General features: G+C 42.1%; 1 protein-coding gene across 9 annotated transcripts in view; it reads left to right on the top strand.

The window, feature by feature from the left end:
- LOC128755538 (RNA-binding protein with multiple splicing-like) overlaps positions 1–10,007 on the top strand; it is a 37,826-nt gene extending 27,819 nt beyond the window's left edge. For 2 of the 9 annotated variants that reach the window (XR_008414138.1, XR_008414140.1), the window contains 3 exons: positions 490–559; positions 6,701–6,817; positions 7,983–8,015. Coding sequence is in view for 4 of the 9 variants with exons in the window: in XM_053859227.1 (XP_053715202.1) it covers positions 490–559; positions 7,983–8,073 (161 nt within the window). In the remaining 5 variants the exon portion in view is untranslated. Of the gene's footprint in view, positions 1–489; positions 560–1,068; positions 5,112–6,700; positions 6,818–7,982 lie in introns of those variants that run through there. The other 7 variants (XM_053859227.1, XM_053859224.1, XR_008414142.1 and 4 more) reach the window with 6 other exon arrangements.
- Positions 10,008–12,629: the final 2,622 nt, after the last annotated feature.

The raw sequence follows: 12,629 nt of genomic DNA, 5'->3' as shown, positions 1-12,629 counted from the left end.
GTGATTAAACAACCTGACTGATTTAGAGGCTTCAGTGATGTGATTTCAAAGTGAGTCCACCAGAGTGGCGGTATAGAGATTCCCAACCATGTCTCTCACTGTCACATTTCATATGTGTAGAAAATGACACCTCAGTCTGGGTATTTCTGCCAAAAGATGTCAGACTTGAAAATGAGCTCATGCTGAAATCGCTGATCTTGCGTGTTTCCACGAACACACACTGACAGGCACAGAATGAATCTGACCTCATGCTTCAAACATCTCCTGACCTCTAGAAATGCCAATGTTTGTATTTCATTCAGATGAAACAACTCGTCTTAGTTGCTGAAACGTGACGTGACTTCAAGCGTAATTTGATCATGTTATTGAAGACAAGTCTTAACGTAGGGCTAGAACCTACAAAGCCGACTGGAATGCTAATGTATTTCCTTCTATGGATGTGCTGTAGTCAGTCCTCGTGTGTTGATGCTTGTGATCATGTGTGTTTAGATTCGTTGGCTCCCACCTGCAGACGGAACTCCTCAGGGATGGAAGTCCAGGCAGTTCTGCTGAAGTACGTGTGAGTAAACACACAATCCTGCTTGTACCACTTGTGGAAATGTTATGGCACTTGATCATGCAGAGAAGTATCGTAAGCATGCATGGCACTCATTGTTTTTCGCTCCAGAAGGATCCTGATAATAGATCATTATTTGGTGGCTGACACATTGGCGTAGAACAAATGAGCCCATTAGATGTGATGTTGGAGTGGTAAACGCTCCTTGACATGTCTGGCACTTCATTACAACAGATGAAAGGTGTGATTTAAAGAGGAACGCCACTCTTCCACAGTCAGGCCACAGCGTATGGAGTGCAGAGCTACTCTCCTAAAAGCATTGATCTTTAGCTTCAAAGCTGGAGACTCAAAGAGAATACACAATAGGCTTCAATGCAGATCCTTCATCTACAGTTCAGCTGGTCCAGTTGGTGAACGGTTTTGTTGTATTGTGCTTGAATTAGTCTGTTTTGTAGGAGCGGGGCTGGAAAATGAAATGAAATTCAAGATGTATTTGCTTTCCCTTGTGTTAGGTGAGTTAGCGGCTGGTTCCTGATCGCTGGAGAATCAATGATACGCATGGAGTTGCTGGTTCTTCACATCTGCGTGTACAAAAAATATTCTGATGGTTTTCCCCTTTTTCTGTTTTCTGCAAGAGCAAGTCGAATTAAAAGTTGGGAATATAGCATACTTAATTGTTTTTGTGTTCCATCTCTCAGTTATCCTGCTCTCATGGCGTCGACCGTCGAGCGCCTATGAGTTTGTAATGTACTTCAGCTACTGGCGTTCAGGGAGGTGGTTTTGGATGGTATTGTACAATAATTGCTCTGATGGACAAAAATATCTGAAAAAGACTTTTTTTTAAAAATCAGAGCAATAGAAAGTCTGTCTTTTTAACCAATCTGGAACTAAGCATGTTTTGCTCTCTGAATCAGCCGGGTGCTGCAGGGCCCGAGTGAAAACCACAAAGCACAACAAATCCCTTGCTTGTCTGTGCGAATGTGTGTGTGTGTTTGCACCAGGCGCCAGTCACACTGTCACCACTACCCTCCCTGCAACATCTTGGGACAGGAAGCAGCATGTTTTCAGACCCCTCAGGGAGTGGGTGGGTGGAGTTTTTAATAAGCATTCAGAGGCACGCGTTTTCAAAGTCTTGATTGGTGCTAATCTTGATCCCACCTCCACCAAACATACCTTATCCATTTAGCCATGGAAACAATTCGGGGGAAACTAGCATAGATCATTTTGTGTTTCCCTAAATGCACTGGGGGGAGATGGGGCAGGGAGGGACTTGAGGAAATAATTACTCCCATCATCCCAGGAAGTCTTTTGGTTGGTCATGCCCCTGAAGATATTAGACCCTCAATGAAAGGTCAACATCCTGGCTTCCAGCTCCTAGTGGGGGCAGACGAGAGGTCGAGGCAAGCAACACCTGATATAGAGACATGATATTGACTGATATTGAGTTTCTGTGTAAGCAAACAAATAATTCAAATAGTTTAGGTTTGTCTCTGATTGAAAGGTTCCCCTCTACCAACTCGTGTACAAAGTCGGCAATGCATTCATGCGTGCACCAAGAAGTCATTTTCAATGAACACATTTGCTGCTAGAAGGAGTTGTGTGGCAGAAACAAAGCGCCACCAAGGCACAGGCGAACTACACGATGAGTGAACACCTTGGACAAGATACACTATATCACCAAAAGTATTTGCTCATCTGCCTTTACTCGAGTATGAACTTAAGCGCCATCCCACACATAGGGTTCAACATGAAGTTGTCCACTTTTTGCGGCTGTTACAGCTTCAACTATATTGGGAAGGCTGTCTATAAGGTTGTGGAGTGTGTTTATCGGAATTTTTGACCATTCTTCCAAAAGCGCATGGTCACACACTGATGTTGGTGGAGAAGGCCTGGCTCTCACTCTCCACTGTAATTCATCCCAAAGGTGTTCTATATTCTAAAGGTGTTCAGGTCAGGACACCAGTCAAGTCCATCCACACCAGACTCTGTCATCCATGTCTTTACGGACCTTGCTTTGTGCACTAGTGCACAGTCATGTTGGGAGAGGAAGGGGCCCCGTCCAAACTGTTCCCACAAGGTTGCGAATATGGAATTGTCCAACATTTTTTAGTATCCTGATGCATTCCAAGTTCCATTCACTGAAACTAAGTGGCCAAGCCCAACTCCTGAAAAACCACCCCACGCCATAATTTCTTCTCCACCAAATTTCACACCTTGACACGGCAGTCCGAAATGTACCGTTCTCCTGGCAACCTCCAAACCCAGACGTGTCCATCAGATTGCCAGATGGAAAAGCGTGATTCATCACTCCAGAGAAGGTGTCTCCACTGCTGTGTAGTCCAGTGGCAGCTCCTTTACACCAGTGCATGTGGCGCTTTGCATTGCGTTGGCTTGGATGCAGCTGCTCGGCCATGGAAACTCCTTTCGTGAAGCTCTCTGTGTACTGTACTCGGGCTAACATGAAGGCCACATGAAGCCGACCACTTCATGGCTGAGTTGCTGTTGTTCCCGAACTCTTCCATTTTCTTATAATAAAGCTGACGGTTGACTGTGTAATATTTAGGAACGAGGAACAACTGATTTTGTTGCACAGGTGGTATCACTGTATTAACTGATCTCCTGAGAGTGGCCCATTCTTTCACAAATATTTGTCAAAACAGTCTGCAGGCCAATGTACTTGATTTTAGTTCAAGTCATTTGGACAAGTGATTTTGATCATTTGGATAGGTGAGCAAATACTTATGTACATGTAGTGTATGTGAACAATGTTTCACCCACATTGTGTGGTTGTGTGCTTTTTTTCAGTATGGAATCATTTTCTTCAGAAACACATAAGGGTAATGAAAAATGTGTGAAATGAAATAAAAGCCATTTAATTGTCTATGAACCAGCAAGATGATTAGCTGAATCATAATGTATTGCAGTATATTCAAAATATTTGTCAAGAATCTACATGTACAAGTAAACTGACACTGTTCCATCTTGATATTGAAGTGAAGACAATATTGAAGATATTGAAGATATTTTGGGCTGCTCTCACGGGGTGAAGAGGTTTAAAACATCAGTAAAACTAGCTCATTATAATTCAGTTTGGTTCTGAGTCCTGGTTAAAGTTAGCCATTTGTTTTGGATGGTTAGGATAAGAATGAGAGGCTGGGGAACGCATTATGGCAGTAAGAGGTCCTCACAAATATAGTCAAACAAACCGAGCACTGTCATGTTACGGTGTGGTGACGACTGAGGTGGAGGTACAGTGACGTCACTGTCTGCTGTAAAATCTGCTCCGAACAAAACTGCAGCCTCACATCATTTTTAAACTGAGAGCGCCACCTTCTGAGCCCTGAAAATAACAAGACAGTTTCATGAAGCCTCACCAGGCCATCACTCCTGACAAATGTAGCACAACAAATTGGGAAAGAGCGAGCGGAAATGCACTCAAATTCTGGAATGAGACCTAAAACACAGTCTTCACAATCCAAATCCCAGCAAGGAAAGCTCACATCCACCTCTAAACCACATCACTCTCTCTTCCTTTCTATGACAATCTAAGACAAACAGCGATTCAATTTAAATACATTTTACGTTTCTCATCTTATCAAAATTCAAAGTTGTTTAAAATGTGCTTTTCACGTCAATATTGACATCATATTGAAATCATTTGTGATGTTGTATATTTAGATGATTATTCTCGATAACCATAGGAACAGTGAGCCAAACTACCATTACCATTGACTTTGTACAGATTCTGATGAGATTGACTGTCTTTTTCCGTGACTGAACTTGAAACCTGCTTTCATTCCCTGTTGCTTAGTGGGACTCCATTCAATTACTTTCTTTAAAAAAGTTGAACAAGAAAGTCATAAATTGGCTAAACGTTCCTTTACAAACTTAACCTGTTCAGACCTCTATCCTTTTCAGTGAAGAAAATAAAGCTATGTACTGAGTCCTCTTGTGAGTATAATCAGAAGTACACACAAATAGTCAATGATGTCAGTGTTTGTAAGCTTGAATGCTGCTTGACATTTATGCTCAGGCACATTGTGGGCTGCAGCTAATGGTGGTCCGTAATGCTTCATGAACTGAAGGGTAATCCAGATTTTCCATTTGACAAAACGTATCGTGTGTCTCTAAATGTGTGTGTGTGTGCGTGTGTGTATGTGTGCCTGTGTGTGTTTGGACCTTTATCATGTATCACTGTTCCTAAGCCTGAGAGACAAATGGAGTATGTGTGGAGTTTGGCTGGTTGCCCGGAGAAGCGTGTTGGCCAATAGTCTAACACAATCAATGGTTCCTCAGCGCTATTGAAATAGCTCCAAACAGGCGCTGCTTCCAATAAGGAAGTGGGGCTTTAGTTTGTCTCCTCCTACCAACGCATATCACTCAGAGAGTGAAATTGTGAAAATAGAGATACAGCAACTAAGTTTCAGGGGTGAGATCCGTGTCAGCAGCTGCATTCATCACCACACAACTCTACCAGCTATTGCTGGTATGTGAGAAACACAGCCAAGGCCTGAGGGCTTTCCTCCAGATTACAGTGGCTTCAGATGGGGTTTCTTTTCCATCTTCACAGGTACGAGAATCCAAATGAAACATGGGGGTGTATTCCTTACTCTCAACAATCAAATCCACTGATATGGTGACTATTTCTTTCCTTGTCTCCATTACCTGCACGTGTAGATTGACTCAGTTTGTGAGGTTTCCCAGCCTCTCACCCTAAACCGAACCATCCAAAACAAATGGCTAATCTTAAGCAGGACTCTGAACCAAACCTAAACCCAAGCATAATGACGTAGTTATTTTTGAAGTTTTACCCATCAAAATAAGGATTCATGGGGTCCGACCAACCACAGGGAGGTGTTTTGTCAAGAGTTGTTCCCCACAAGTGAGGATCAACCTGGTACACACACACACACAGACACACACCTCCCACATTTCCCAGCACTCCTTGTTTACCTCTCTCACATCATGTGCCTTGGGTGAGTTATTGGATGTAACACATTAAGCCAACAAATCACTAAACCTTCCCCTGATCCACACAGACATGTTCAATGATCAACCCAATGTGTAACCTCAGTGTCTCAGCCAGAACAAATAGGATAGTCTGGAGGTATGCGTCGCATTAGCTTATCCAAGCGTCCGGAGAACACATCGATTCTGTCATCCTTCATTGACTGTGCAACAAGGCATTAGCTGGACTAGCCTTGCGCCTCAACATGCAGCCTGCTCTGCTGCAGACTACTCATTTTCTCTCCATCAACTGGCTCTGTCCCTCTTTCTCCTGAGATCATGTTCTTGCCTAATTGTTTATTATTTGTCTAATCTCCCCTGCCGTGATCTTCAAAATAGAAGTCTATTTCTGGTGATCCGGGGGGTCGAGGAAAACCACTGTGGACTGACCTTTTCACTTTTGCAAAGTGCGGTAGTTAGAAAGAGATCATGGGATGTGTTGTCTTCTGACAGATGTTGAACATGCGCAGTTGGAGTTTGTCAGAGATAAGAGGGAGAACCTCATTGTTTATTTTACAGTCTCATTGATGCATGGCGGAATCAGGCAGAAGGTGGTTGTGTTCATGTTTTGCTGGGCAACACTAAATAGTGTCATTCGTGGTCCGTAAATATATTGGAATCCTGATATAATGATGTTTTTAACATGTTGGCATCACAATCAACATCACCGGCTGATACGATTTTCCCTCAATAAGAAAAGAAAGCCAATGGTTACAAAATATATTTTCATCTTTTTATTAAACGGCTTTATTTCGTATTTTTCAAACATGTAAAGGCTAATGAATTAAGAGCCCATTTGTGTGTTGTAAAGTGAGCGCTGGAGACACACCTCTTTATAATCGGATTTCCTCTTTACAGCAGTGTGTTTGGGGAAACACAGGCACAGAGCGCGTGGCCTGGGACGCCTCTTAAACAGAATTATCTAAGTGCACTTACTTCATGAAAATAATTGAGCAGTCAGAAGTATTGCTGCATGATCTTTTCATAATTCCAACGCAGACTAACCTACGGAACATGCTAATAAAAGTAAATAACAGGCGGATTTCAGAAACCAAAGTTGATGCTTGGGCAATTCTTCATTTGTCATTTGTTTTTCTGCGCCCACTCAGTCTCAGTGAGCTTCCCTTGTGTCCTCAGGTTCCTGATGTGTGATGGTGGGCGTGGTCGGCTGTGATGGGCGTTGCTGATTGCCTCTGGTGTCCAATTAAAAAACCAGGAGGACTTAACTCCACTTCTTGTAGCAGCGTACTGTCGGTAAGCACAGCTCCGTCATTGCGTGGACTGTTGCTCCCAGAAGACCCTCAGAGAAGGTGTAATCTCGCACTTCTACATTGAAGGCGCAGATGCAGTATATCCCCCTTCTGGCTTCTTTGCCACCTCTACCAGTAGATTTATCTATCAGAAAAAGAAGAAAAAAGTTGTGAAAGCTTCTGTTGAGATTTGCTGAAGGGCTGAAGTTTCTGTTGGACAAAGACTTCTGCTGGAATTAAAAGAACCAAACAAGTCGTATTGACAGCATGTCAGCTTCTGTTAGTCTGGCTGTAGCTGCAACACAATACTCGCAAGAAATGACATTCCTGAGGGATACATATATGGTGTACGGTAGAATATTTGGTTTGACGCTCTATACTGTACACTTCAGTGCTCTTCCCTTGAAATATTCCAATATTCAATCTTATCCTTTTTTTTATCATTATTTATTTATGTTATTATGTTATTTATGTATTTATTGAAGGTATGAAGGCACAACAGTGCATAATAATCACCATTATCATAAAACAGAGATGAAACAGGCGCCATTGGCCCAAGACATTAGAACCACTTTGCCAGTAATTTGTCCAATAATGATAAGAATCTCTCTCCAGAAGCGTGAGATCTGCACAGAGTCCCACATGACACAATGACATAATGACCCCTTTCCTGGCTGCATTTGACACGTGTCCGGAATATTGCTGTTACATTGGTGTAGTCTAATGTACTGTCTAGTGCATGTGTGAGTTTTTACCAAAGAACAGGCCTCAGTCCATTCCTCCTCAGACATAGTTCCACTCAAATCTGGATTCCGCTGATATTCAGTCTTATAAAATGAAAAATACCACTTTCAGTTTAATTAGGTTTTAGAGGCTCATTGACACGATTATTGCCACCAAATATAGAATTTAAATTCAATGACCTCATCAGCCGCGTACAGAGCTATTTGGCATGTTACTTCATTTTGACCTCAAGCAACTCTAATTTACAGACACCTCATCGCAACACTTCTGTTTGCATTAGCTGAGCCAAACTAGATGAAAAAGGATTGTGCTGCTTACATGTGACATTTTTTGTTTTCATTTGTGTGCAAGGTTTACGTGTAGTGACCATAGCCACCTCACCTTTGTCTCACGTCGTTCCCAATTTATCTCTGTGTCTCTTTCAGGCAGCAGCAGCCTCACTGGCCTCAGGACAAACTAGACTCCAGCCTCCATCACACATCGAGATCCCTCCCAAAACGCCCCTCTTTTTTATAACGTTACATACTCAAGATGAACCATCAGTGCTTTAGCTGCACCTCCTTCATGACAGGCACTGCAGCACCCGGATTTATTCTGTCAACCGTGATGCCCATCTGAAAGTAACGGGTCACCAGTGTCACCAAATGTCGCACAAGAGGGTTTATGGAGCCATGGAGGAAATCCAGAGACGTGGAGGTGCGGCTAAAGCCTGGTCGGACGACGTTATCATAAGACTATAATTACTCTGTATATCATTGATATTATTGTTATTATAATTGATACATACATGTTGAAGCATGACTTTGCAAAATAATGAAAAAACTAAAAACAACGTTGTACATTTTTAGATATTTTAAAGAAATACAAAAAGGTATTTTTTTAAACAAGACTGTTTTTGAGATGGTTGTTTTCATGTTGTACCTGTTTTAGGGATTCATGTTTGACAGCATGTCCTGCAATACCTGTGCTATTCACCACATGCTGCATGTCCCCTCATAGGTGCCATGTCACCAGTGTAATAGCTCATGTAATATTCTCCCTCTGCAAGGAAAGAACAATTAGCTCAAGGACACATGACAGAAAAACATCTGTGGTAATTGAAATACACCACCTGAATAAGCACCTTTTGTAACACTTGCAGTGCATCTGGGACAGGAAATACATCATGAAGATTTGTACCTGGCTACGCCAAGTCTTCGGTAAAGAACGTCAACGAGGAAGCACATTTTTAGACGTGGCTTGCTTCGAGAAAAGAAGCTCACACGAGCTGCGTCGTACAGTGAGCGGAGGGCTTCATTAATTGCAATGAAAAGCTATTATAAATAGATATCTGTGGTGTTTATATTTCTGTCAAGTCTTCTTGAGCTATTTTTGATGTTGATGTTAAAAAAAGAAAAACACAAAAAAACATTGACAAGAGTAGCTGACCCCATTGTGACTCCGATAGCTGACAATCTGCTAAAATTAGGAAGTGCAGCAGGAAATATCAATATTATTAAAAAGAAAAAAAAGAAAGAAAAACAATCCAAAGGTTTTTTTTTTACACTGGAGAGCTATTTAGGTTAGTGGAATGATTCCATTTTTGACTGCTTTGTAGTGTGATTCCTTCTCAAGTATGACACTGGTATCTTTTTTTGGTGTCACTCCAAAGAGCCATTCTTTATCTAAGAGGCTGTTTTGTCTTTTCTTTTTTAGCTCTATATTTAGGAAGTGATGCAGTCAACTTTTGTAAAACCGTGTTTAAAAAAAGAATCTTTGTAATCAGTGTGGCCATGTTCTATGACATATCATCATTAATCATATTTCTGTGTCGATTTACCAAATATTCTAAAAAAAAAAAAGCTGAAAAAAAAACCCCAAAAAAATGGGGCTCTGGTGAATACTGATGTGACAATCCGAGTACAGTCAGACATGAAGTAACATAGTTATGCACATCAAGGAGAAGAGAGCGGGTTGTGTGCCGCATGGTACCAAATTGACCAGAGGTATTTATGATGCTTGTGTGTGGTTTTATGGGTATTATAGTTTTGAAGAATATACATATTATATAAGTATCACTGTGAGGTTAATAGTTTGTTAATTTTTCTGCTTGTGTCAGAGTGACTGAAATATTCTTTTGTCTTTACACGACTGATGATGAAGTCCAAACTCCAGAGAGCGAGATGCCGCCTTCCAGCAGACCAATCCGTCCATCAGTCTGTCCGTGTTGCTGTGTACAGTTTTGTTAGGTGCTTGTTCAATGACATGTGTGTGTGTGTGTGTGTCTGAGTGTGTTTGTTTTCTTTTTCTTTATGCATACAGTACTGTTTATATGGACTCGAGCCGCTGTGAGGAGAAAGTGTCTTTCAGTGAATCACAGCCGTTTGTGTGTTTAAATAGCAACAAAGGTGATCAAACGTTTTTATGACAATGCTAAATGATGTTTCAGGCCATTAAAGATTGACATCCTTGTTGTTTTGGTCTTTCTTCAGTTGAAGGTTTCACTGAAACCACTCTGTTCGATATGCAGCAAATGTAAATCTGCAAAGCCCGACCATAACAAGAAAGTCAAGTTGTTTATTTTCTTGTGCTGTCAATAGATTCATCTCAATTAATCGCGCTAAAGCTGAGTTCACTCGCAATAAGCATTCTTCAGCGTAACCTCAGAGGCGCTGAAAAGGCTCTAAGACACACTGAAATCATAACATTGTAAACATCAATGGCTACTCTTGTGTTGATTAAATCTTCCTTTAACATTAAAAATTTTGAATGCATCGACAGCTCTGCTGCTGATCTGATGTTCAAATAAAAGCAAGAGTTTGGTTCATATCTCACGTCTGAGTATGACAATGCTAATATGTCTCAGGTAAATTTCCCCTCATCAATATGCAAAGTTCTCAAATAGTCAAAACGGTGTGTCACATTAGTGTGGATCCTCTCCTCTCCTTTTCCTAACATCATAACAAATGGCTTGAGGTGTGATCCAACTGAACCTGTTTCTGTCCTTCACAAACTGCAGATTCTAAGGTGTAAAAAAAACAGTGAATGAATTTGGGGGGAGGTGATAAAGATGAGAATGAAAATGTCCCTAGTCAGAAGTAATGGAAATAGGAGTGACCATGTTGAAGAGGTGATCCAGTTCTTCCACTACTTGACATGTGTATGAGCTGTCACAACTGCTTGATACTTGTGGCCTCTTCAGTAGAAGGAGCAGCAGCACTGAGCATGTGTTTGGACCAAAAGCAACAAGACCCCTCTGACTCTGAAGCCAGTGTGAATGGCAGGAAGTGGGAGTGAAGACCATTCAGGAAGAAGAAACAGTTTGGTGTAGATGAAGAATGTGAAGCAAGAGGAAGAACAGGCTGTTTGAATCTTTCCAGGGGCAGAACAATCGACAGACAGACAGACAGACAGACAGGCCAGGAGCTTGGAAAGGTACAGACGTTGACAAGCAGTAGCAACCAGCGGTGAGCTGAGCGTGCAGAGGTGAGGAGGGAACAAAGCTCAGCAGGGTTCGAGCCTTGTTCTCTATACAGATGAAAGCTGGTTTACAGTGACCCAATAGGCGGTGCTTTCAAAAATGTTGTATCATGGTGATGGCCTCCTTCAAGGGCTGTGCAGGCTCCATGTCCTTCCCCATGGTACTGCCTTCAGGACTGGGCTTTTCTCTCCTCTCAAGTGGTTATCTTTTCTTCGCAGGGCAGCGAGAGCTCATAGCACCACAATATCAAGCTATGATCAGAGGCAGTTTTCAGTTGAATAGAATTACACTTCCAATATTGCATTCCGAGGAAGTTGTTACATTCTAGATGCTGTAGCACCAGTGATGCGAGGAGGAGAGAGGCTGTAGCACAAAATAGATTAGCGTGTGCGGAATGCCTCACTTTCCAATAAACTCTTTAGGCATGCGTACTTCTCTACTTGATACACGGTTAGATTCAAACAGTGGAAGAACTTCTCCATGTAGATCCCATTCCAGCAATGCGCCTGCACTTCCCTCCTACACTGGTGCACCTTCTCTCCATCCCAGCAGGACGTCATCAGAGGACAGCGGATCTCATAATAGTGGCTTTTGCATCAGGGGAGCAGGATACCTCTCGCTGGCCTCTGCAAGAATAGTCCACCACCTCAGGAGACCTAGTGTGCTGCTGTTTTAGATCCTCGTGTCTCCCCTCATGCCTCACAGAGGAGGAGGATGGTGACAGTGGTGCAAGAGCATGCGTACAGCCAAGTTACTCCAAGGGCTTTGTTTCGTTGTGTCTTCAGTTTTTAAATGAGGCCCCATCAGGTCTGGTCAGATGAGTCATCTCAGATGACGCTTGTGACTCTGAGTATACCACCTTACCACCTCCTTGTCACGACACATAGTGGGTCACAAACTGAGTCTGACTTATAAGAATTGTAAGAAAGAGACCAACATCACAACCAAAATCATATTTTGAGCCCGTGATGGAAAGCTATCCATAGATCCACTCCATATGTAGTCGTGTTTAGTTTCATGCCGTAAACAATCATGTCCCAATGCACGACAGAATCTTTTCCAACATTTTTTGATGCTGAGTATTTCCTCATATTCAGCCGTAGCTGAATATAAAGCAACGTCTTCATAAAAGTCTAAACATGACGTCACCAGAAAACAGGACAGGAACAAAGATGGAGCAACATCGCACTTCACTCGGTGCATCATGTACAATTTCATTGTTCATTAATATGGTCATCGAGATTTGTCTAACAAGAAAGATTAATTCTTGCTTTGAAATTGCCTCAGTAGACATCATCTGACTGTCCAACTTTTACAGTTCATCTATGAGGCGTTTTGCAACACATTTTAAACATTGGTTCATTGAGCCCAGCCCAGTGGAGACATCATCTCTTTGTGAGAAAGACTCTGACTAACTCATGACTCAGTCTTCAGAGGCCTGCACAAGTTACAATAAACGTCTGCTCTGTCATTGTCTGACGTGTTACTTTTCTTGGAAGTAGAGCCCTGAAGCAGATCATCTCATGTGACTGTTTCACTCAGACAGTTGTATCAAGGTGAGTCTAATTTCTCACCAAAGAACTTGGTCACTTCTGAGACTGCTGTTTTCTGC

Source organism: Synchiropus splendidus, chromosome 3 (assembly GCF_027744825.2).
Source record: "Synchiropus splendidus isolate RoL2022-P1 chromosome 3, RoL_Sspl_1.0, whole genome shotgun sequence".
NCBI classification, from domain to species: domain Eukaryota; kingdom Metazoa; phylum Chordata; class Actinopteri; order Syngnathiformes; family Callionymidae; genus Synchiropus; species Synchiropus splendidus.
This window is presented reverse-complemented; position numbering and strand designations above follow the sequence as displayed.